Source organism: Cololabis saira, chromosome 23 (assembly GCF_033807715.1).
Source record: "Cololabis saira isolate AMF1-May2022 chromosome 23, fColSai1.1, whole genome shotgun sequence".
Lineage (NCBI taxonomy): Eukaryota > Metazoa > Chordata > Actinopteri > Beloniformes > Belonidae > Cololabis > Cololabis saira.
The window spans coordinates 34,056,836-34,081,817 of record NC_084609.1 but is presented as its reverse complement, the minus strand read 5'-3'; the positions used below and the strand labels follow the sequence as shown (position 1 = coordinate 34,081,817).

Here is a 24,982-nt window from a genome sequence, read left to right as displayed (position 1 = left end):
CCGTCGTGGTGAAGAGGGAGCTGAGTCGAAAGGCGAAGCTCTCGATTTACCGGTCAATCTACGCACCTACCCTCACCTATGGTCATGAACTTTGGGTAGTGACCGAAAGGACAAGATCGCGGATACAAGCGGCCGGGATGAGTTTCCTCCTCAGGGTGGCTGGACGCTCCCTTAGAGATGAGTTTCCTCCACAGGGTGGCTGGACGCTCCCTTAGAGATAGGGCGACGAGTTCGGTCACCCGGGAGGAGCTCGGAGTCACGGCTCCTTCACATTGAGAGGAGTCAGCTGAGGTGGCTTGGGCATCTGTACCGGATCCTCCTGGACGCCTCACTAGGGAGGTGTTCCAGGCATGTCCCACCGGGAGGAGACCCCGGGGAAGACCCAGGACACGCTGGTGAGACTATGTCTCTCGGCTGGCCTGGGAACGCCTCGGACTCCCCCCGGAGGAGCTGGAGGAAGTGTCTGGGGTGAAGGAAGTCTGGGCATCTCTGCTGAGGCTGCTGCCCCCGCGACCCGGGAACGGATAAAGCGGCGGACGATGGATGGATGGATGGATGGAATTTAGGAATATACTGCATGGGATTTGGACTCAGAATAATTGCTATAATTGCCACGGTATGCCGCGGTGAGCTCAAGACAATTGTCTCGAGCTGACCGGAGCATCGAGACTGGAGAGATGATTAAAAATGTGATGTCCGCGCACCATGAGCTTAAAAATGTATGTACTTTGCAAAATAGCCGTTTTTCTACATTAGCCGCCCTGACGGTTATTTTGCACAATAGCCGGCTATTTTACACATTCACCGCCCTGCCGGTTATTTTACACATTAGCCGGCTATTTTGCAAAATAGCCGTTTTTCTACATTAACCGTAACATATACATTGGAATGAAAATAAAGGTAGTGCAGTATGGGAAAAGAAAGAAAAACAGTGCAAAAAAAGCAGGTAGGATGTGTATGAGATAGACAGATATTGCACAGATATAGCACATGTTATTTTACATTATTGCACATATTATAGTCTGTTTGCTACTGTGATCAGCCTGGTTATAGAGTCTGATGGCAGCGGGGAGGAAGGACCTGCGATGCCTCTCAGTGACGCATCACGGGTGACGGAGCCGGTCGCTGATGGAGCTTTCCAGGGCTCTGACAGTCTCATGAAGGGGGTGGGAGACATTGTCCATGATGGAGGACAGCTTAGCCATCATCCTCCTCTCCCCCACAACCTCCACAGAATGGAGACTGCAGCCCAGGACAGAGCCGGCTTTCCTCACCACCTTGTCCAGTCTCTTCCTCTCTGCTGCAGTGATGCTGCTGCTCCAGCACACCACCCCATAAAAGATGGCCGATGCCACCACAGAGTCATAAAAGTCCCTCACTCCAAAGGTCCTCAGGAGGGCGTCCCTTACTCCAAAGGACCTAAGTCTGTGCAGCAGGTGGGGTCTGCTTTGGCCTTTCTTGTAAAGTCCCTGAGTGTTTATGGTCCAGTCCAGTTTTTTTTTCAGGTGAACAACCAGGTACTTTAAGGAGTCCACTATCTCTATGTCTGTTCCCTGGATGTTCACCGGAGAGGCGGAGGAGCTCACCAGGGGGCACAGGTGGTGGAGGACCAGCCTTTCCAGCGTCCAACTGTTCCTTCCTTCCTTCCTTCCTTCCTTCCTTCCTTCCTTCCTTCCTTCCTTCCTTCCTTCCTTCCTTCCTTCCTTCCTTCCTTCCTTCCTTCCTTCCTTCCTTCCTTCCTTCCTTCCTTCCTTCCTTCCTTCCTTCCTTCCTTCCTCCCTTCCCCTAAGCATGAATTAAAAAAAAATGTTTGTGTGATGCTAACTTGCCATGGCACAGAAGGTACAGGGCCAGACCTTTTTTTTCACCCTTATTGTTAAGCCTAGTGTACAAGTATTGACTGAGATTTAATGGCAGCAATTGTCTGCAGCGAAACTAAAATATGATGGAATGGTGATTAATTTGATTTTGTACTGAAATGATCAGTAACTATGAAAGACATGATACAGGAATGTCAGTGTTTTTTACATACTCAAAACAAAATACAAAATGCAATCTAACCAACCAACAAACCAACTTTTTCCCCATGCCCATTCTATGTTGTTTTTGTTGATTTTCCCACTATCATGTCCCACTATCCCACTATCAGTAGCAGTGCTCTTGGCTCCTTCACTAAAGTTTATTAGATTGTTTGAGATAGTGCACAAAAAATTATCTAGAGCGAAACAAAACCTTGGACTCACTGGAGGAGTATATGGAAGAGAATTTCAACCGGATTGTCATGGGAAAAAAAAAACTGAGCCACCCTGAACGCCTCATCATCGAAAAGATGCCAGGAGGAAAATTCACTTGTATCTACAGGTAACACCACCGCGGACGTCCTGCTGTCCATCGACAGCCGTTTGTCTAGCTTCGAGTCCCGTCTGTCCCTCCTTGAGGTTCTCCACAAAGAAATACAGGCGCTGCAGAGATCACCAGCCAACAGTTGGAATCGCTCTCGGCTGAAAACCATGGTTTAAAGGAGTCGGTGAATTCCCTCACAGAGGGAATGAACCAGCAACAAAGAGAAAATAAATCCATGAAAGAGGCCGTCTTAGATCTACAGGCCCGCAGCATGAGGGATTCTCTCAGTGTTTTCAGGGATCCCAGAGAGGACGGATGGAGACCCGGAAGTGACCATCCAGGATTTCATCCGAACCCACCTGAAGCTTCCAGAAAATCACATTTCATCGCGTCCATCGCCTGGGAGGAAGAAGACCAGAGGGGCAAAGACCTAGACCCATTGTTGCAAAATTCAAACATTTAAAGCAGAAGGAGCAGGTGAGGAGCTGTGGGCCCCAGCTACGTGGACTGCCGTTTTTCCTTTAACGACCAGTTCCCCCGGGTGATCCTAGACCGTCGCCGGGTCCTCTTCCCGATCCGGAAGAAGCTCATGGCGGAGGGAGCCCGGGCCATCATCACCGTGGATAAACTGTATGTGAACGGTCAACTGTACCGCAACCCGGACACCACTCCCTGGCTCTGCTAAACGATGAGTACAAATTTTCTTTTTTTTTTTCTCACTAATTGGTGGTTAGATTAGATATAGCTCCATAAACACTTGGGGCCCGATTTACTAAGATCCTAAATAAAGAGTACTAAATTGCGTGTGCACTGAAAAAGTTTGCGCGTGCTGTTGATGCGTGGTTTGCGGGTGATCAACTAAGATTGCGTGCGCAATTGATAACAGGTGCAAACTGCAGTATTTAAATGAGGTGTTGCGCGTCTTACGGTTTGCGAGCGCAAACTCTGCGCCATGGAGAGTGGATGGAATGTCACAAGCGCAAAATGAAATTGAACGAGTTGGAGTTAGAGATATTAGTGGAAGAGGCAAATAAACACATTCATGAACTACAGCAAAGAAATTTAAACATTACCAAAAGAAACGCAATATCGGAGAAAACCTGCGATAGAATAAATGCAGTTGATAACACAAAAAACGGAAAAACGTCTGCGTATAGGGCCGCACCGCGACCCTATACGCCGTCGGCTACGCCGTCGATTTAACGCAGAACCATAATTCAGGCGAAGCTGCAGTCTGTCTGCGCTGATCCTGACACAGCGGGTCGGAGCAGATTTGGTCATGATGTTTAACCTGTGTTTTGTGATTAATAAGCACGGGTTTTAATTAAATGTAATATGACAGTTTAATGTCACGTAAAGACAAAGCTAAATAGATTTTCAAAGTTTGATAATAAGGTGTTCTATGTCATGTTTATGACAGGTTATGTTTTTTGGGTCTATGTCAACTTGTCATAACAAAGACATCTCAAACAATTTTGAAAACAATTTTTCAACTTGGTATTAAAAGTGACATAATTTACCGAATGACACTTAATGACAGTTGTCATAAGCATTCATAAAGTGTCATGACAGGTGTTATGTCATGATTATGACAGCATCATGACAGTCTTATGCACACCCATTCAAATAAAGTGTTACCGTGTATACTTACTGTACTGAGTTGTCAAGATTAAGAGGCTGTTGACGAAGAATTAAAGTAATTTTAAATTTAAAAAAAAAAAAAAAAAAACACTTTTTAAAAAAGTGACAAGAGAAATAAACAGATCATTTTGAAAAAAAAGCTCTCTTAATGCACATTAAGGCTGATTTATGGTTCCGCGTTACACCAACGCAGAGCCTACGGCGTAGGGTAGGGGGCGACGAACATTGTAGGGGCAAAATCTACAGATGAGTTTTCCATTAGCTCATTCCGTCCATTCATTCTTATTTTTGCCCCATGGGAAGGCTTAAGCAGATGTCAGACTCCCAGCTGTCCTTTAAACAATCCAAAGAGCGTGTTGATTTATGCCTAGAATTTATTGCAAAATAACAATATTCAAAGAAAAGGTGACATAGAGTCCTTGGGTTTTATCAGCAAATATCAGAGGCCATTCCCCTGCTCATCCTGCAGCCGCGGTCAATGACAGTGTCGCTGCTCTCCGCCTTCTCGCGTCATACGTCACCACCACCAATTTAAAGCCTAGCGCCGTCCTCCCCACCTGAGGAGGGAGGAATGCACACACTTAATATTTTACTAATAAACAACACAAATGGTAAATATGGGTATGCAGCAACGCGCACCGTACGGCGTAGGCTCTGCGTCGAGTTTAACGCAGAACCATAATTCAGCCTTAAAGGTATTGTGACATGAAAAACAAATTTTTCTTGATTTTTTGTGTTTTGTTGGGTGTCTTGACATCAATTACACCCAAAAGACAACAAACTTTTAACATTCAGTGTATTGTGTGCTTTCTGGGATTTTCCGCATAACTATGCAAAAACGGCTCATCTGGTTTGGTGGCGGAACGTGACGTCACGCTCCGCTAAATCACAGCCCCCTCCACCCAGCTCCCTGCCTCCTCTCCTCTCCAGCGCACCATAAAGGCTGATTTATGGTTCCGCGTTACACCGACGCAGAGCCTACGGCGTAGGGTTACGCGGCGACGCGCACCGTACGCTGAACCCTACGGCGTAGGCTCTGCGTCGATTTAACGCGGAACCATAAATCAGGCTTAACACGGAGCTGTTTAGAGCCTCTTTTGTTCTAATCACCGGAGGAAAACTGCTAAAAAGACCCGCGGCCACTGACTGGACTTAAGATAAGGGGAACCTGCTGCTTGCATGCCTTTATTTTTGTGATTGTTTGCTGTGGTTCGCCCTGCTGCTTTTCCGTGCATGCTTCGCCTGTCGCTCCCGGCTTAACTCTCCGACACTGTGAGCGTATGGCAGGAGGAGGAGGAGGTTGGGAGGAGGAGCGGGGCAATGATTGACAGGAAAGGGAGAAAAGGAAGCGTTTTTCACGGCGCAAAAAAACACTGTAATAAAAAGCCAGGAATGGAGTACTAGAGTGAAGTTTTTCTTGTTACACTCTTTTAGACACATTTGAGGGATGTTGGCCAAGACTTTTAATAGTGTTAAAAGCATGTTAAAAATGATGTCACAATACCTTTAACACAAACCGAAACCGAACCGAATCCGAAACCGAACAGACATATACATACACACACACACATAGCCACACAGACATACACACTGGCTTTTTCACCTGTATGCTTGCTCTGTAGTTTTTGGGGTTAATTTTTTGTTACCACAACGCATGGAGTTATCTGCCGCTACAGGAATGACCTGCGCATATTCAACAAGTCTGGATCCATGAAAAAGGCCTTTGCCAAAATGAATGTTGATGGCAACACAATGGCGAGAACAGCTGTAATTGCTGAGCTAGCGATCACATTTCCAGACACCTTCAATGACCTGCTCCCGTAGGGTACGCGGCGACGCGCACCGTATGGCGTAGGCTCTGCGTCGATTTAACGCAGAACCATAATTCAGGCTTAACACAAACCGAAACCGAACCGAAACCGTGGCCCAAAAACCGAAACCGAAACCGAACAGACATATACATACACACACACACATAGCCACACAGACATATACATACACACACACATACACACACACACACACACATAGCCACACAGACATACACACTGGCTTGTTCACCTGCATGCTTGCTCTGTAGTTTTTGGGTAGCGGTAGCTTAGCTCAGACTGTGATTGGAACTCGAGATTTGGGTCGATTGCTGCTCGTGTTTTGGTCGGCTCCGTGTTGGTTTTGTGTTTCGTTTGTGGTTTTTGTTGCAGATTTCCAGTGCTTGACGTGAGGCCTCCGTGTGATCTTGCTTCCTGGTTTAGCAGTGGATGTGGTCACCCCCCCCCCCCCCCCCCCAAAAAAAACTCACTATTCATATTAAATATAGTAACAATGCACATATATATGCCTTAGGTTTTTACCAGCATGGTATCAACCATTAATATGTGTGCAGGCAAGGTGAAAAAACAAAGAGATAGTGCACAAAAGGAGTTTGTTTGAAGGCCTTGTTGTCTCTGTTTGAACCCTCTGAATTTATTTGTAATTGATGCCTATCTTTCTCTTATCTGGTGGAGCGACAGTACCAGATGAAAAAATGACTACTGTTTTTCACAGTACTGGGGAATTGTACCAATGGCTGCTGCAATTACTGAAATATATTCAGACAGCGAGAAGATAAAACTGTATAACACTGCTATAATTGACCTGTGAAGACAAATGATGTGCAAGAGGCTTTAAAACCACTTCCTGTCTGACGTGAATCCACAGGAAGTCACATGGCTGTTGCATCCTGCAGAGCAATGGTGCTTGCTCTTTATGGTTTACATGTGAGAGAGTCCGTGATGTGTGTCATGCACTTGTGCCACCCATTCACTTGTAAAATATACTTCTTATATTTTAGTTCTGCAATCAAATACTGCTGAAAGAGACATTGTTGTATTAAATTGTAAAACTATACAGTGGATGTCATTGTTCACTTAGGAGTTAATCTAAACGTATTTAATTTATTAAGTATTGCTTATTATTATTATTATTTTACTATTTTATCTTAAATAATATGAAGTAATAATACTTAATTAAATCAAATTAAAATATATTGAATAAAGACAATGGAACAACATAATTGGGAGACAGTGTGACCACATGGGCTTTGAAGAAGAAGTGAAGTGAATGTAAATGTAATACTTTTGCTCATATATTGAATGAAGCGTTCATTCTTGGTTGTACACTGTTTTGGTATCCTAAATTAAATATAACCTGGTACCGAATACAACCTGTGTGTGTGAATCTTCTCTTTGCTAATGAAAAAAGAGCAACAGCACGAGGTTCCATCGAAAAGCTTTTAGATGCACAACATATTGATTAAAGTAAACGATGCACTGGCCAAAAATAAGCACCTAAACATTTGCAGAGCTGCAGTTTGCCTTGGAAAGAACGCCCCATTACTGTGCATCTTTCTGCTGGAGGCGTGCCTAAAACCAACTAATCTGCTTTTGTCTTTCCCTGTTTATAAGCAAATTGTCATCTTTCCTGCAACTTGCCAAGCTTGGTAGAATAGTACTATGGCAATTACTATTAGGGTCATAATGTATACAAAAATGCCTTTGGGCCAATCCCAATATACACCCCCTACTTTCTACCACTACCCCTAAAAAAGAAGGGACAGATTTTAGGGCACTTGAAATCTTCCCAGGTCTGTCCCAATACGCCCACTACTCCTACTTTCAGCACCACCACTAATCAGGAAGCTGAGAGCCAAAAGCTGTTTTAATTTCAGCTGTAGCGCTGTTAATATGCCACTTTATTAAGTTTTAATATTTTTTCAGGCATAAAAGTAACCGTTAAGATCCCCAACCCGGGCTCAGTTTATCCAAATAACGCCTGTTAAGAAATTTGACCCGATGTTTTCGGAGATGATAAGAGCCGCCGGCTCGGAGCAGCAGCCGGAGTACAGACGGCGTAGGGTACGCCGTAGGGTACGCCGTAGGGTTCAGCGTACGGCGCGCGTCGCCGCGTAACCTACGCCGTAGGCTCTGCGTTGGTGTAACGCGGAACCATAAATCAGCCTTTATTCTGGTGAGGTTAGAAAAAAACTTCGCAACAACGGGCAAGCGAGTTATTATGTACATTAGTGAATATTATGAAAGTAAAATATATATTTCTCACTAGAAATGTAATCAAAGGCATTTTTATGCAGAAACTAACTCAAAATATTGATTTTATTCACTAAAAAATAAGACTCCACTCCACTCCCCCTAGGTGAAAAGAGGAATTGGGACACCACTACCCTCACGGGAACGCGCACAATTTAGGGGTAGGGCTGAAAAGTAGGACTAGGGGGGGATTGGGACAGGGCCAAAATAATGCCTCTTCACTTCTTTCTCCAAGCCCGGAGATGCTGATAAATGTATGAGGAAATTAGTATTTACTGTGTGTTAGGAAATTACTTACAAAACATGTGACATCTCACATTCAGGAATATATGAATCCGCTGCTAGTCTGAAATGAGAGAAACACAGGAAAACACACAACGGGCACACAAGCCTTTGAAATCTGCAAAAGAGAAAACAAACGAACAGACACGAGAACAGGCAGAGACACAAACAGCAACCATATTCCAGGTCTCTGAAACTGAATCAAGACTAGGCTACTGCGATTATCCGTCCCCCAAAACTGTGGGGTGAGTATGTAGGTGAGCTAGCAGGTGTGTATGTCTGTGTAACTGTGTGTGTGCAAAGTGAAAACAAGGTTTTACCTGAAATGCAACTAGAGTGGAGTAGAGAGGCACAACCACGCCACCCGAGGGATCAGAAGCCGACAAGCAGAGGCGGTCCTGGCTACTTTTGGGCCCTGGGCGAACTGTCCTCCCCCCGCCCCCCCACCGCCCACGCAGCAAAGAAAAAAAAAAACACATCACATCAATGCACAGCCCCTGTGTAAATTAAACTAATCCTTCACACCAGGGACGTGCGGTCAGGCAGAGCCTCACCTGTCATCATGACAAGTAAAAAAAGAAATAATTATAACATCAAATTTATATTATTTGTCCACTGATCTTTATGTATGTAATTTCGAAAAAATTTTATAGTCAAAATCGCTGAATTTGCCTTTTTCCTGTTCAAATACAGGGATGAAACGAGAGGTGAGGCAGCAGCGATCCTCACCTCTGATTGGACAATCCATCACAAACTGGGCTGATACGTGTGATTGGCGCAGGTGGTTGCCGTATCTCTGCATGTCGCCAATATAATGTTTGCAGATACGTTTATTTGACCTGATTTTACACAGTCTGGCTAATGTCTTTAACCATTAAAGTTTAATGTTTGTTAGTGACATATTTAGTTTTGCTGATGGGAAATAAAACCGCAGTGAAAAAGGCACAGGGACAATACTCTGCCTCCCCTGAAGGGGGCGAACGTGAGTCCACGGGTACAAACACTTTTAATTTCAATCTTAAAAAAAGAGATTAGACTAAGAAAAATACAATAGAATATTTAAAAACTACATTTTGGCCTCAAATAAAATATTCTTTGTTTTTCTTTTCATGCTTTTTGTTGAGCAATCTGTATTAAATTGATTAAAGTATCAGAATTAAACGTTTTAAAAACAACTGAATATTTCACTAAAGGTCAAAATTTAAATCTGTGGTTTTGTACACCAGTCTATACTATCATTAATGTTGTATGAATTATAGAATTGCGACGGCCAACACATGGAGGGTGTAGAGCAAATGCGCGTTTTTTCTTACCTTTACGTATCTGTAATATGTACCGTGTGTGTGCCCGTGTGTTTTTTTGTGAAGAATGCTGATGAGATATGAAATAACCAGTAGCCAATTGAATAAGCTACCCTTTATGGTTTATATATTTGTAAATCTGACCCTAAAGGAGTCAGTGCCTCCCCAACCATGAACCTCACCGCACGTCACTGCTTCACACATTCAAATGTATTGTATGTAACTAATGAATAAAATAAAATGAATAAATAAAAAAAATACAATTAGGCGTATTCACATAATCTGAATTGAGTGCTCAGACTGTAGCAGATTTTTTAACCTGACTCTTTCACCCTTTCACAACAGGTGTAGAGTGGTAAAGTGCAATCTAGAACTTGACTTTTCTAGCCTTATTTGCAGCAAAATCATCAATTACATCAACATACGAACTCTGTTGTTCAACTGTATGATTGATGCTGATGATGGCGAGTCCAGAGAGACGCTCCTGGAACATAGTGGATCTAGAGTATGTTTTAATAAGCTTCAGCTTGGAAAAACTCCTTTCTGCTTCCGCTGCTGTCACTGGAAGGTCAGACCAGTTCTGAGTGCAGTCCACAGATCGGGGTAGATTTCTGCAGCTCTTTCTCATGAATGAAAGTAAGCAGCTCAAGCAGAATCATGCAGTGTGTCCGAAATGCCACACTAAAAAGTATATACTAAAAAGTATACTTAAGTTTGGCACACTTTTGAGTGAATATCAGTAGTGTGCATTCCTTCGGACGTACTATTAAGAGCGCACACGTCACTTCCTGCCGTTGGGAGGAAGTGACGTGTCACAGCAGCAGTAGCAGCTGTTACCATGGTAACAGCAGCAGTAGCAGCTGTTACCATGGTAACAGCAGCAGTAGCAGCACCGCTCCGCTATTTCCCGTTTATTCTGCCCGAAACAAGATGACATTATATGATATTATATATACAAATATTATAATATTAATATTATATAATAATATTATTATACCTAATATTATACTTACGACATACAGTATACGTATCACTTAGCAACCAAACACCGCTGCATTGCATTGTGGGAAGTTTCTGCTTAGCTAGTATCCATCAATCCATACTAATACATTTCTCCAGAATGAGTATGGATAGTACATACTATTGAGTACGTACTAATGTTTCGGACGCACTAAAGAATCTCACATACTCATTTTGCTACTCATTAGGAAGTATGGAATTTCGGACGCAGCCTTGGACTTTGATGGGAGTTCAGGGAAGTTCTTCTAGAACAACGTAGTAACTACTGGTAACTACAACGTAGTGGATGTAGGTCCGTTTTTTTTTTTTTTTTTTTTTTTTTTTATTTGTGTAAATTTTTCACATAACCCAATTCATTACATGTGGGTAGATTATTATTTTTATGAATGAAATACAATTTATTTGGAAGCAGTTGTGTGTGGCCTTGGACTCATCCCTCGCCCCCTCCCTTGGCTTTTCCTCTCCGACCTGCTGTCCCCGCAGCCCCCCGCCTCTCTCTCCCTCAGTTAACTTGGTTTTAATAAGCAACTCCACAGAGCATTGAGGGACGTATCGTGCAGCGTCAAAACGCCGCTCTCCTCCACATACGACTCTCAGCTGCAGCAAGTTGATGTGACAATAACAGCCCATTGAATAGATTTGAGATGGAACTGTCAGAGTGAATTTATTTATTTTTTCTTTTGAGAGTGCTCGTGCCCCCACCCAGATTGCGCCCTGGACAGTCGCCCATATTGCCCATAGCAAAAGCAGGCCCTGCCAACAAGGAAAAACCCGGAACCCAGGCCACCAGCAGCCCCACGGAGGGCCAGAAGAGGGCGGGAGGAAACCCCCCACCGGCAACCCCGCCCCCTCCCTGCAGGCGACAGAGGGAAGCCCCGGGCGGAGCCATCATGACCACGGGAGGAGGCAGCCAGGAAACCCACGGTGATGGACCAGGACCCAGCCGAGCAGCAGCCGCCCGCATGGTGATGGAGGAGGTGAGGATGGACTCAATGATGGCCGTGTGGAACTGCACCATCATCCAATTGAGGTCCTGGGATATGATGGTCCCCAGGAAGTGGAAGGAGTCCACAGTGACTGTGTTTCCAGCATCAATAACCCTTTTAAAACCCGAATATTGGCAATAACCCGAATTTGCACGGCCATGTAAACACCAATAACCCATTTGAATAACCCGAATTTGCTAATATTCGGGTTTTTAAAAATATGAGCCCTGGGTTACTCATAGACGGATTACCGCATGGGCAAAGTGGGCGTGTGCCCAGGGCCCTGGAGCCAATGGGGGCCCTCGGCTTTCAAACATTTTTTTTTTTTTTTAATGTGTAAATTAAAATAAATTTACAAGCTCATAGGGCCCAATGATAGGGCCCCGTTTTGTGTGATATGTTCATATATAATCGTAAATTGTAGGCTATAATTACAATAAAATGTGCATTGTGCGGCCATTGTAGACAAATTCTTACTTTACAACTGTCCTGAACGCATCAGGGCTGTGAGCCAACGCTGATTGGCTGGAAAGCCTGATTTATGGTTCCGCGTTAAATCGACGCAGAGCCTCCGCGCATCGCCGCGTACCTTACGCCGTTGGCGCTGCGTTGGTTTAACGCGGAACCATAAATCAGCCTTAACAGAGCCAATAATTTGCCGACTCGGCAAATTTGCGGCCATGAATGAGATGAACGCTAAACTTTAAAAGAGGACTAAGCATGTACAAAGTTTTATGGAAGAGTCAACTGCCATTGCTGAGTCAGTGTAACCTTCATGAATAATTTCTTTATCAGAATGTTGTGTAGCTTTGACCAGCTGCCTATTTGAATGAGCTTTGTGATGTTTTCAACTAGACCGCCGAGTCTATTCTCTATCATAGAGCTCAGAAATGATGTTATAGACCGCTGTGTCTATATCTATCTAAATAGATTGTGTAATGTTTTTTTTTTTTGTATTTAAGCTGTATCAAAGATGGAACTGAGTCAGTCCGTGACTGAGTTTTCAGCGCCGTGTGATTGGCAGCTGTCAGGCGTGTGTGTGTGTGTGTGTGTGTGTGTGTGTGTGTGTGTGTGTGTGTGTGTGTGTGTGTGTGTGTGTGTGTGTGTGTGTGTGTGTGCTTCTGAACAAGTTTGTGACTTTACTCTGCTTTCTGCAGCATAGTCCTATAGGCTTAGCTCAATAAAAGTGAGAATAAATGTTGTTTGATGGGTAGGATGAGGGGTTGTTGAATGTTAAAATGACTATCATAAGGGCCCATGGAGAATGCTCCGCCCCCTCTGTACTGAGACCCGCGCTCCGCCACTCCGCCATCCACAATCACACGGTGTGATTGTGGATTCTCTGCGCTATTGTGTGACCAAACTGAGTGATTGGGGAGGGCATGCACCGTGCACGTAGGATATTATTGTAGGTAGGGGCCCATAGCGAGTTTGTGTCCAGGGCCCGTGGTCATGATAATCCGTCCTTGGGGTTACTCCTTTTAAAACCTGAATATTGGAGGCTTCCGGTTGGTGAGCAGATGGAGTAGACGTGTTTCGTGAGTGCTCCCGTGAGTGCCAAACTTTTTAAACCACCAAGCCCTCAAACTTTCAAACTTTTTCCTTTAAAAAGGATTCCCTGTTGCTGTTTTCCTTTTTTTTTTTGTCTCGAACGAGCCCACTTACCTCCGAGATGGCTTCGAAGAGCGGCAAGTCGGGCAAGAAGGACGACGCTGGCGCTGTCTTAACCCTGGCGGCCATTACCACGTTGCTGGAGGAACACCGCGCTGCCCTGGCCGCCGAGTTCAAAAATACTTTCAGTCAGCTCGACTCCAAACTCGACCAAACGCGGCTCGCGGTCGAGGACCATGGCCAACGTGTTTCGTCCCTTGAACTCGCCACAGAAGACCTCAGCCAGCGAGTTACGGACCTTGAAGGCATCTGCTCGACTCTACGGGATGATAATGCTCGGCTGAAGGCTAAGGTGGTAGATTTGGAAAGCCGAAGCAGAAGGCAGAACATCCGTATCCTGGGCTTACCGGAGTCGACCGAGAGCGAGTCTCCGGCGGCTTTCTTCTCCAAGCTGCTGTGTGAGGTGTTCGGGAACGATACGCTGCCGTCACCGCCAGAGATAGACAGAGCGCACCGCTCGCTCGCCGCCAAGCCGGCCCCGGGACAGAGACCGCGTCCGGTCATCATCCGCCTTCACCGGTACCAGACGAAAGATATCCTCGTGAGGGAAGCGCGCCGGAGAGGAAAGTTGGAATATCGCGGCCAGCCCATCCGGATATTGGAGGATTACAGCCCCGAAGTTGCCAGCCAACGAGCGGAATACAGCGGAGTCATGTCGGAGCTGTATCACCTGGGTCTGAGGCCGGCTCTGCTCTTCCCCGCCCGGCTCCGGCTCACGCTGTCCGGGGGGGCCAGGAAGTGGATCGGCTCCGTGGATGAGGCGCGCAAATTCATCACGAGTCGCAGCAAAGCTTCAAACCCGCCGTAACGGGACTGTTGGAGGCTGTCACGGCTCCGCCTGCAGCCCGGTGCGGCTCACTGACGCTCACGGACTGACTTTTTTTTCTCTCTCTTTTTTTTTTTACGTGAGTCACATTATTCCTGAGGGGAGGGTGAGTAACCCCGCGACAACCAGTATTTTCTCTGTTGTTAGTTGGACTGCCCCTTTGCAAATATTATTAATTTGCAGTTATTTTTGGCTATTTGAGGGAAGGGGAAAAATAAGTGGTGAAGAGGGAGAGAAAAAAAAAAAAAAAAAAAAAAAAAAAAAAAGCTTTTCCGATTTACCTATAAGTTTTGTAATAATTGTAAGCTGTTAACCTTACTTTTACGCTGCTTAAGTCGGACGTTTTATATTTTATATTTTTGTACAAATATTTCTGGGCTCATATCGGGACTTACAGGTCAAGATTTGAGAGGGTATTTCTTTTTTTTATTTATATCTACACGTTTTAAGGTGCTAATATGTATACACCCATGATACGGGAGCAAAAGCTATTAGTGTGTAGGATAGGAAGATGCGTTATTGCACTTTGTTTGTTTTGAAGAGCTTGCTGCTTTTTTTTTATTTTTCTATAGCAGCTGTCTTAGTTGGGGAGGGTGGGTCGGGGGGATATGTCACTGCCAGAAACTTTGCATTAACTCTTTTCAACTCATTACTTAATGTGGGTCACATTCAACCTCCTTTCCGTTTTCTTTTTTTTTGCCTAGGTCATTGTGCACACCTAATTTTTCTTCTTAGATATTATGAGTAGATACTTGAAGTTGGTGAGCTGGAATGTTAAGGGTCTGAATCACCCTGTTAAGAGGAAAAGGATCTTCTCACATCTAAAACACCTTAAAACAGAAATAGCCTTTCTACAAGAAACTCATATTCGCAGTTCTGATAATAGCCGCCTGTTCCCGAGGTGGTCAGGGCAGAGATTTCACTCCTCCTTTCAAGCTAAGGCCCGAGGAGTTTCAGTTCTGATCAGTCAGGATGTTTCATTTGAGCAGCACAATGTGATTTCTGACAAGTTTGGTCGCTACGTGATCGTTTCTGGGAAATTATTCAATACATTGGTCGTACTTGTGAACGTTTATGCCCCTAATTCAGATGATGCAGTCTTTTTTGAACGACTGTTTTCACTGCTCCCTGACCTTAATACATATTCTCTCATACTGGGTGGTGATTTTAATTGCTGGCTCGACCCAGTCCTAGACCGATCCTCTACCAACCCCGGCACAGCAAGTAAGTCAGCCCGTCTTATTCAGGCGTTCCTTTCTGACTACGGTGTTTGTGATGTGTGGCGTTCTTTACATCCATGTGACAGAGAATACTCCTTTTTCTCACAAGTGCACCACACATACTCGAGGATTGATTATTTTTTTATTGATAATCAACTGATTCCCCTGGTTCATTCCTGTGCTTATCAGAGCATTGTCATTTCCGACCACGCTCCTGTGGTTCTAACCATGTCCCTTCCTGACCTACCTCAGAGAGACAGACAGTGGCGATTCAATTCAACTCTGCTGTCGGACACAAATTTTGTTAAATCAATGGAAACGGAAATAGCCTTTTTCCTATCCACGAATATGACTCCAGGAATGTCTAGTCTAACTGTCTGGGATTCCCTCAAGGCTTATCTCCGGGGACAGATTATATCCTACACTGCTAGGGTGAGGCAAAAATCTTATAGGGAGCGATCAGACCTTGCCCGCCAAATCAAAGAGGTCGATGAAGAATATTCTCGGACTAAATCCCCAGATCTTTACAAAAAGCGGCTAGAACTTAAAACTAAATTTGACCTGCTTACCACTCACCCAATTGAACAGTCACTTCTGAAAAGTAAAACCAGGTTTTATGTTTATGGAGACAAATCTGACAAATTATTAGCCAACCAACTTAAAGGCTCTAAGGCTAAACAAAATATTTCTAAGATTCGATTACCAAATGGCCATGTAACTACAGACAACTTACTCATAAATGAAGCATTCAGGGACTTTTATACCCAGCTATACACCTCGGAATCTCAGACTGATCGAGATGAGATTGCGGACTTTTTAAATAGTCTTAGTATTCCCAGTCTTTCACCAGATCAAAGGAAGACATTAGAAGAACCGATATCCCTGATGGAAATTACTCGAGCCATTTCTTCACTGCAGTCGGGTAAATGTCCTGGCCCTGATGGCTTACCGGCGGAATTTCTAAAGAAATTTTCAACTCTGCTTTCCCCATTGCTATCTACAGTTCTTTCAGAATCCTTCAGCCACGGTTCCCTCCCTCCTTCTTTTTCGGAGGCCTGCATCACCCTCATAGCTAAAAAAGGGAAGGATCCTGCTGAATGCGCCTCCTACAGGCCCATCTCCCTCTTAAACACAGATGCTAAAATCCTAGCTAAAGTCCTAGCCCATAGGCTGGAGAATGCCCTCCCCACAATTATATCTGAAGACCAAACTGGCTTCATTAAAGGTAGGCAGTCTTACTTCAACACAAGGCGACTGTTCAATATTATCTACTCTGCCTCTGAGGCTATCCCTGAATGCGTTGTCTCTCTGGATGCGGAGAAAGCATTTGATCGCGTCCAATGGGATTATCTCTTTGCTGTGCTGGACAGGTTTGGTTTTGGTCCGAACTTTGCTCTGTGGATTAAACTTCTCTATTTACACCCAACAGCCTCAATTCGTACTAACTCTCAACGGTCAAAACCATTTAATCTGCATCGTGGAACCCGTCAGGGGTGCCCCCTTAGTCCCATGCTTTTTGACATGGCTATCGAACCGCTTGCCACAGCGCTCCGATCTTGTGAGGATGTGTCCGGTATCTGGAGAGGTGGCAGGGAACATAAGGTCTCGCTTTATGCCGATGACCTCTTGCTTTTCATCTCTCACCCTCTGGCCTCATTACCCCCTGCGCTGTCACTTCTCAGTCAGTTTGGGAAACTCTCAGGCTATAAACTGAATCTCAGCAAAAGTGAGCTTTTCCCTACCAATCTCGAATCGCATGCTTTAGACCTTTCCAATTTTCCCTTTAAAATCGTAAATGACAAATTCTCCTATTTAGGCATATCTGTGACAAGGAAACACAAAGACCTGCTCCAAGAGAATCTTATCTCATTGTTAAATGAGACCAAACAAACCCTTACACAATGGTCACCCCTGTCAATGTCTCTTGTGGGTCGCATCAATTCAGTTAAAATGACCATTTTACCTAAATTTTTGTACCTTTTCCAGACCTTACCACTCTTTATTCCTGGTTCTTTTTTTCAGTCCCTTGACTCAGTTATATCTTCATACCTATGGCGGGGTAAACGGCCACGTTTGAACAAAACTCATCTTCAAAAAATTAAGTCTGCAGGTGGTCTGGCCCTCCCAAACTTTCGTTATTATTATTGGGCTGCTAACCTGCGCTGCCTTGCATTCTGGTCCTTCTACTGCGACGGCGCTGACCGCCCTGACTGGGTGGCGATGGAGTTACATCCAACTGATGACCTGTCAATTCCTGCCCTACTCGGCTCCTCACTTCCACTTCCTTCACTTAAATCAATCAAAAACCCAGTGGTTAAACATTCTCTTAGAATTTGGGCCCAATTTAGGAAGTTTTTTGGTTTTCACAGCTTCTCTCTTCTTAGCCCCATTGCATCAAATCACTCTTTCAAACCATCCCTTGAGGACCCCACCTTCCAGGAATGGCACAGGAGGGGTATGAATCGTTTTAGAGATATGTTCATAGACGGCACCGTGGCATCTTTTGAGCAGTTAAGTAGTAAATTCAGCCTTCCAAAATCACATTTCTTTAGGTATCTTCAGGCTAGACATTTTGTTCTTTCCCAGACACCCAGCCCTGGTGCATCGATAGGCTTGACCACAGTTGACAAAGTTCTTGCCACCGACCCATTCAAAAAGGGGCTCATTTCGTCTTTCTATGGAATGTTGCTGGATCTTAGGAGTGCCCCTACAGATAAACTCAAAGCAGCATGGGAGCAGGACTTAGGGCTTCCCTTATCAGAGGATACCTGGGAGTCCATACTCAAACTGGTTAATACAACCTCCCTGTGCGCACGTCACTGCTTAATTCAGTTTAAAGTGGTACACAGGGCTCATATTTCCAAAGCAAAGTTATCCTCCATGTACCCAGATATTAGTCCATACTGTGTAAGATGTAAGGTAGCAGAAGCCTCTCTCATCCACATGTACTGGTCCTGCCCATGTCTAAACAAGTACTGGATGGAAGTCTTTCATACTCTCTCTCTGGTGCTTAAAATCAGATTAGAACCAAACCCACTGACTGCCCTGTTTGGGGTCATGGAGGGAGGAAGGAAGTTAACCACTGCACAGGGGCACACTTTGTCTTTTGCCTCCCTTTTGGCTCGTCGGGCAATTCTGTTCAGGTGGAAGGATCCCTTCCCTCCTACTCGTGCACAATGGCTGGAAGACATCATGTCCTGCTTAAAACTGGAGAAAATTAGATACTCGCTTCAGCAATCAAATAAGTTCCAGAAAGTGTGGGGACCTTTTCTAGAAGCATTCCAGACCCTGTGAACTATACTTCATATTTCTTTTGTATTCCTAGTGCAGGCTTTTGATGTTAGAATGACCTCATATTGTGATTAGTAATCTGGCAGTGACATGGGAGGGATTAGTTTGGTCTGTAGTTTGTTTTTGTTACTATTTTATATTTTTTCATACTGTTTAATTGTTTTTTACATTTTGTACACTGGTGTATGCTATGATTAACATGCCCATGCCTACTCAAAATATTTGTAATTGACATGCAGCATTTCACCTTTTTTACTTTGTGAAAATTTTAATAAAAAGATCTTGAATTAAAAAAAAAACCTGAATATTGGGTCATGTAAACACCAAACAGAATATCCCCATCAAACGGAACAGGAATCTGTTTTCTGCTCATGCTCTGTTCACAAGGAATCCTGGTCTTTTGAGTCCAGGAAGTTCTTATAAACACGGAGAAACCAAGACCAGGAGGAGACTAATCACTTCATAAATGTAATGAAGGATATGAACATTTCTGCATTTGTAGACGCTAGTAAGTACCGGGATAGAAGATTTACAAGAAGGAGAGAGAAAAGTTCCACGAAGCAGCATTTGTTTTGAATTTGGATACAGGAAGAAGAAGCAGAAATGACGGTAATTGCGTCATGATGTTCTCCGTGCGTCGCTGGTTTGATCCAGATATCCTGAATGATTAATTACCATGTAAACGGAATATTCCCAATGTTTCAGTAACCGGAATATTAGCAATAACCCCAATTTTGACTGCATGTAAACGTAGTCAGTGTCTGCTGGGGAGTCACAGGGTGATGGGGCAGGTGGGGCTGTGTTCCTCCTGCAGTCCACTGTCTTTAGAGCGTTGAGCTCTAGGTTGTTCCGACGGCACCAGCTGGTCCACCTCCCACCTGTAGGCGGACTCATCACCATCAGAGATGAGTCCAATGAGGGTGGTGTCGTCTGCAAACTTCCAACTTGGTGCATACCTATATTACAATTGTGGGAATTGTGGGAATACACTACTCTAAAACACATGGGGGGGTATAATGAGTCATTCCACCTAGAAGCCTTCATTTATACAGGGTTATAGGCAGTACTCGAGTTGTAAAAAAAAATCAGGGGGGATGGTGGATTTTATCATATGGGGACAGATAATTTGTGCTGATTCCAAATAATATAATATATTACAAATAATAGCAGTGACCAAAACACCTGCAGAAATACTGCAGGAATGACATAGCAGCAGTTAAATGCAGCCTTCTGTAAGCTTTAAATATCCACTGGACTTACATCAAATACATCAAAACACAACAATAAAAAACACTTTTCTGAACTTATCAATATGACTCTGTCCTTCACAGGATAAGTAACATGGATCACTGCAAAAACTCACAATCTTAACAAGAATATTTGTCTTATTTCTAGTTAAAATGTCTCATTTTAGTAAAAAAATCTCATTACACTTAAAACAAGAGTCATCACTGGAAAAAACAACAAGTTTCACCAGTTTCAAGTAGATTTTCACTTGAAATAAGTAGAAAAATCTGCCAGTGGAACAAGATTTTTTAGCTTGTAATAAGAAGATAAATCTTGTTCCACTGGCAGATTTTTCTACTTATTTCAAGTGAAAATTTACTTGAAACAGATGAAAATTGTCAAATAAGTTATTTTTCTGGTGTTATTTTTCTGGTGATGACTCTAAATGTTGAAATAGCAGTAAAACCACATTCATTGATGAAATGACATAAGGGATGGAAAGGAGGGATGAACTGGACCGTTTTTATTTCACGGGGGATGCCATCCCTCAACTCCAGTACTGGTTCTAGGTGGAATGACTCATTTTACCTAGAACCCTTTACAATTATGTTTACTTTATGTGGTTATTCAATTTAATTCAATCAAATTCAAAAATATCAGTCAACTTTGCAGGGAAATTAATTGTTGCCGTAGTCATGATTTAAGTTTTTTCAAAGATACAATGTACAGGTTTATTGCTGTGGAAAGGAATTGTCTCCTGTATCGGTCTGTACTGCAGTAGATCTGAAGAAGCATCTGACTGAAGACACTGTTGCTGAATCACTGTCGTTTAGAAGAGGATGCTCCGGGTTGTCAATGATCTGACAGAAACAAAGATTTTGAGCTTTGCCTCAAAATGTGGCAAAATCAGTATATGTGAACTGTACTACATTATCTCATGAATTGGATAAATACCAGGAATAGGAAACAAAAAGTACTTATTTTCCTTATTCAGACTGAGGAAAAGTTTATTTTCAAAAGCCATCAACTTAATTTTTCTAATACTACTATATGTATTCTTATATTCTTATACTTTATTCTTATATTAATATTTACTTTTTTACTTACTTCTTGTTTTCACTTTAATTGTTTTGCAGTGTGCACAGGAGAAGCTCTACAATTTCGTAGCACATTGTTTAATGAAAAAAAACGGCATTCAATTCAATTCAAAATTCAATACAATTATTCTTTTGCAGCTAAAACAGGGCAGTCTCATCTTGAAATGTCAAAAAATAAATTTTTCTACTTTTCTCCCTTTGTTATTGTACAGTTATTTTATTACAAGTTAATTCGAAAATAACTTATCTTGTGTAGTTTGTGGTAGAACATTTTTTTTTTTAATCTTTTTTGTTTATTTATGTTGATCTTTACCTGTGGATCCTCTCTGATTCACAGCTTTGGAGATAATCATTAACGTTTACTCCTGTAAAACTGGCCCTCTTTAAACTTGCTGGGTTAATTGTAAGTTTAAGTCAGAATTTATGTTCCTCTAACTCGTTTGTCAGCCCTCAGATTCAGCCCTGCAGTGGCGCCACCAGGGGGTGGCCTGGGGTGGCCACAGCCCCCCTACAAATTTGCTGCCCCCCCACTGGCCACCCCACTTGCTTCAATAAAAAAAAATATAAAAAAAACAACACATAGATTCTATTGTCAGTTATGCGCTTCATCCCAAATCATTTGGGCCAAATGCATATATCATATATGCATATATGCAGTACTGGAGTTGAGGGGGGATGAGGGGGTTTGGCATCCCCCCCTGAAATAAAAAACGGTCCAAATCATCCCCCCTGAAATAAAAACGGTCCAAATCATCCCCCCCTGAAATAAAAACGGTCCAAATCATCCCCCCTGAAATAAAAACGGTCCAAATCATCCCCCCTGAAATAAAAACGGTCCAAATCATCCCCCCTGAAATAAAAACGGTCCAAATCATCCCCCCCTGAAATAAAAACGGTCTAAATCATCCCCCTGTAAAACTGCCATCCCTCCTTTCCATCCCTTATGTCATTTCATCAATGAATGTGGTTTTACTGCTATTTCAACATTTAGAGTCATCACCAGAAAAATAACACCAGAAAAATAACTTATTTGACAATTTTCACCTATTTCAAGTAAATCTTCACTTGAAATAAATAGAAAAATCTGCCAGTGGGACAAGATTTATCTTTAGCAAATACATCTTGTTCCACTGGCAGATTTTTCTACTTATTTCAAGTGAAAATCTACTTGAAACAGGTGGAAATTGTTGTTTTTTCCAGTGATGAGTCTTGTTTTAAGTGTAATGAGATTTTTTTACTAAAATGAGACATTTTAACTAGAAATAAGACAAATATTCTTGTTAAGATTGTGAGTTTTTGCAGTGATCCATTTTACTTATCCTGTGAAGGACAGAGTCATATTGATAAGTTCAGAAAAGTGTTTTTTATTGTTGTGTTTTGATGTATTTGATGTAAGCCCAGTGGATATTTAAAGCTTACAGAAGGCTGCATTTAACTGCTGCTATGTCATTCCTGCAGTATTTCTGCAGGTGTTTTGGTCACTGCTATTATTTGTAATATATTATATTATTTGTAATCAGCACAAATTATCTGTCCCCATATGATAAAATCCACCATCCCTCCTGATTTCTTTTTGAAACTCGAGTACTGAGTACAACAGTATAATAAAATCCTGTAATGACGGCTTTTAGTTTTGGTGTCCACCCCAAGAATTTAAGTGGGCCCATCTGGCCCCCCCTAGGAAACATTTTTGGAGGGCCCCTGCGTCCCTGGAAGCCCCTCAGAGCAGAGCAAGCAGCATGGATGTATTATATTAACTGGATACCGGACAGGAAAATGGCCGCCGTTCATTTCAATGGAAGTTGCTCGCCTGTCGCATAAGCCGAAAAAGTTCCTGACTTCCGGGTTTACTTCCGTGTTATCGGGCCCATAGAGCATGCGCAGTTGAGTCATCTCCCATGATGCTCTGGGCCTCCCATCATGCCCCGGGGCAATGACGCGAATATTAATATAATATGTATTAATATAATATATTAATTAATGTATATTATTACATGTATAGTATTACATATATTATTAATTAATATAATATAATTACACAATATATATTAATATAATACATCCGTGGAATGCACGGACACGGCTGTGACGTCAGCCGTGACGTCACGCCCAGAAAGAGACTTTTCTTTGACTTTTCTGGCCGTTAGAAAACATTTTTGATGGATATAAAGTCCATGACTTAAAAATATAGAATACAAAGATTAGTAATTAACGGTGATTACAGCTGGAGGTTCCTGTGAACAGTTTTAGAGGCTTCTCTTTTACTATGGCGGTCTATGGGAAAAAAGCTTTTTGGGCCCCATGGGATTTTTTGTTGCAGTACCGCGGCTGGCCACTGGGAAAAATCGGCGTGCCTGCTGAGTGCGAGACCGGGGGCCTGAGCCCGGCCCTGGAGGTGCGCATGCTCCTGGAAGCCCCTCAGAGCAGACGGAGCAGCCCGCCCCTGGAGGTCCTCAGTGCGCATGCCCGCGGCTGTCAGTGGAAGGGAAACTGACAGTATGGCGGGCGAGTGCTGCTGCCAAGATGCCACTGTTGCTCGTGATGTTTCTACCGCCGGCAGCGCGTATATGGACTAGTGACGTTTTAAAAAGAAGAGGATTTACCGACAAAAGCCTTGGGCCGTGATCTTCCATGATGGCAAGGCTCGCCGACTACTTTGTTGTGGTCGGTTACGACCTGCATAAGCGAGGTGGGTGCTTTAGTTAGCCCGTGTAGCTGTGAGTAAACAGGAGGCGGGAAGTGAGGCGTGGACCGGCCCGGACGCCGCTCACAGCTGACACATGCGGGCTGTCAGCGGGCGAGCTGTCAACTCGAGGCCGGGGACGGGTAGGCCTCGTGGGATTAGTGGACGTGTTTCAGGCGGTGGCACGCATTTCCCAGTCCAGACACATAAATACGTGCTCACGTCCATTATAGGCTTTAACATAAAAGCACGCTTTTGCTGTAAGCAAGAAATAAAACGGCTTTTCTCTGTTAGTGGCAAATATATTGTAACATTTTCACAGCTAAGCATCTAACATCAGCCCGGACACCTCAAAGGTTTAAGACTGATTTATTCATTCGTTTTACCGTTTAAACTGCATTTGCCCACATGGACACAGACAATAACAATGGTGTCTTGATGAACTGATATTTAATCAGAAAACTAAAAGTTATAGAGAATAGTCAGTGTTGCTGCTGCAGTTTCCTGGCAGTGACATCCTAAACTGTTGATTTTTACATTTAGAGCCTAATTTTACTTAGTTACTTAGTTTTGACGGAGCACTGTTTTATTGCATAGTTGGGAAGGGCTTTGGACCGTTATCTGAACACAACCCCCCCCCCCACTTGGCCTAGATCGGAGTGTATAAAGGCCCGTTTAATCATGAAATATTCAGCTGCTCTATCCCAAGAAAGCATGCAACGTGGTACAGACATTGGTTGTTATTTGCAGTGGAATTGGCCTTACGATTTATGCACAAGTGGTAAACTGTAACATGACAAATCCTATATGCCTAAGAGCAGAAAGAGAACAGGCTTTTATTTTGATGCTTGGGCAGCCTTTAAAAAGTATCTGGGAACCACACATTAAGGCCTTAATGGATCATTAATATCTCCCTGCTACAAGCCCTCTCCTGTCTCACTGTTTAGTCTAATACATTCATTTATATGTTGCCTAAGTGGATGCATGTTGTTGTGATAAACATCTCATGTTGCAGTGATATTTTCCCATTAACAGATTTGTGCCATCATGATTTAACGGGCTGACCTAATTGTCATTTGCTTTCTTACAATGTGTGCTCAAAATGATTTTGGTTTTATTTTTTAGTCATGTGTCACCTATTGTGCACCCTTGCCACGTTCTAAAAGGAGATGCTAGTGTTGTAAATAGGAATGCAGGTTTACCAGTCAAAAGATATTGCCACCTTTGCCTGAAGGAGTTGAATTGAACGATGCCAGATATTCAGTTTTAACTCCATGGATAGGTGTTTTTATTGTTTTATTGCTATGGTTTT

General features: G+C 43.3%; 1 protein-coding gene across 1 annotated transcript in view; it reads left to right on the top strand.

The window, feature by feature from the left end:
- Window positions 1–23,351: 23,351 nt before the first annotated feature.
- The window catches only part of sbf1 (SET binding factor 1), a 99,096-nt gene continuing 97,465 nt past the window's right edge, over window positions 23,352–24,982 (top strand). The window contains 1 exon segment of the mRNA XM_061715209.1: window positions 23,352–23,676. Within this exon segment, the coding sequence (XP_061571193.1) occupies window positions 23,619–23,676 (58 nt within the window). The 5' untranslated portion in view covers window positions 23,352–23,618.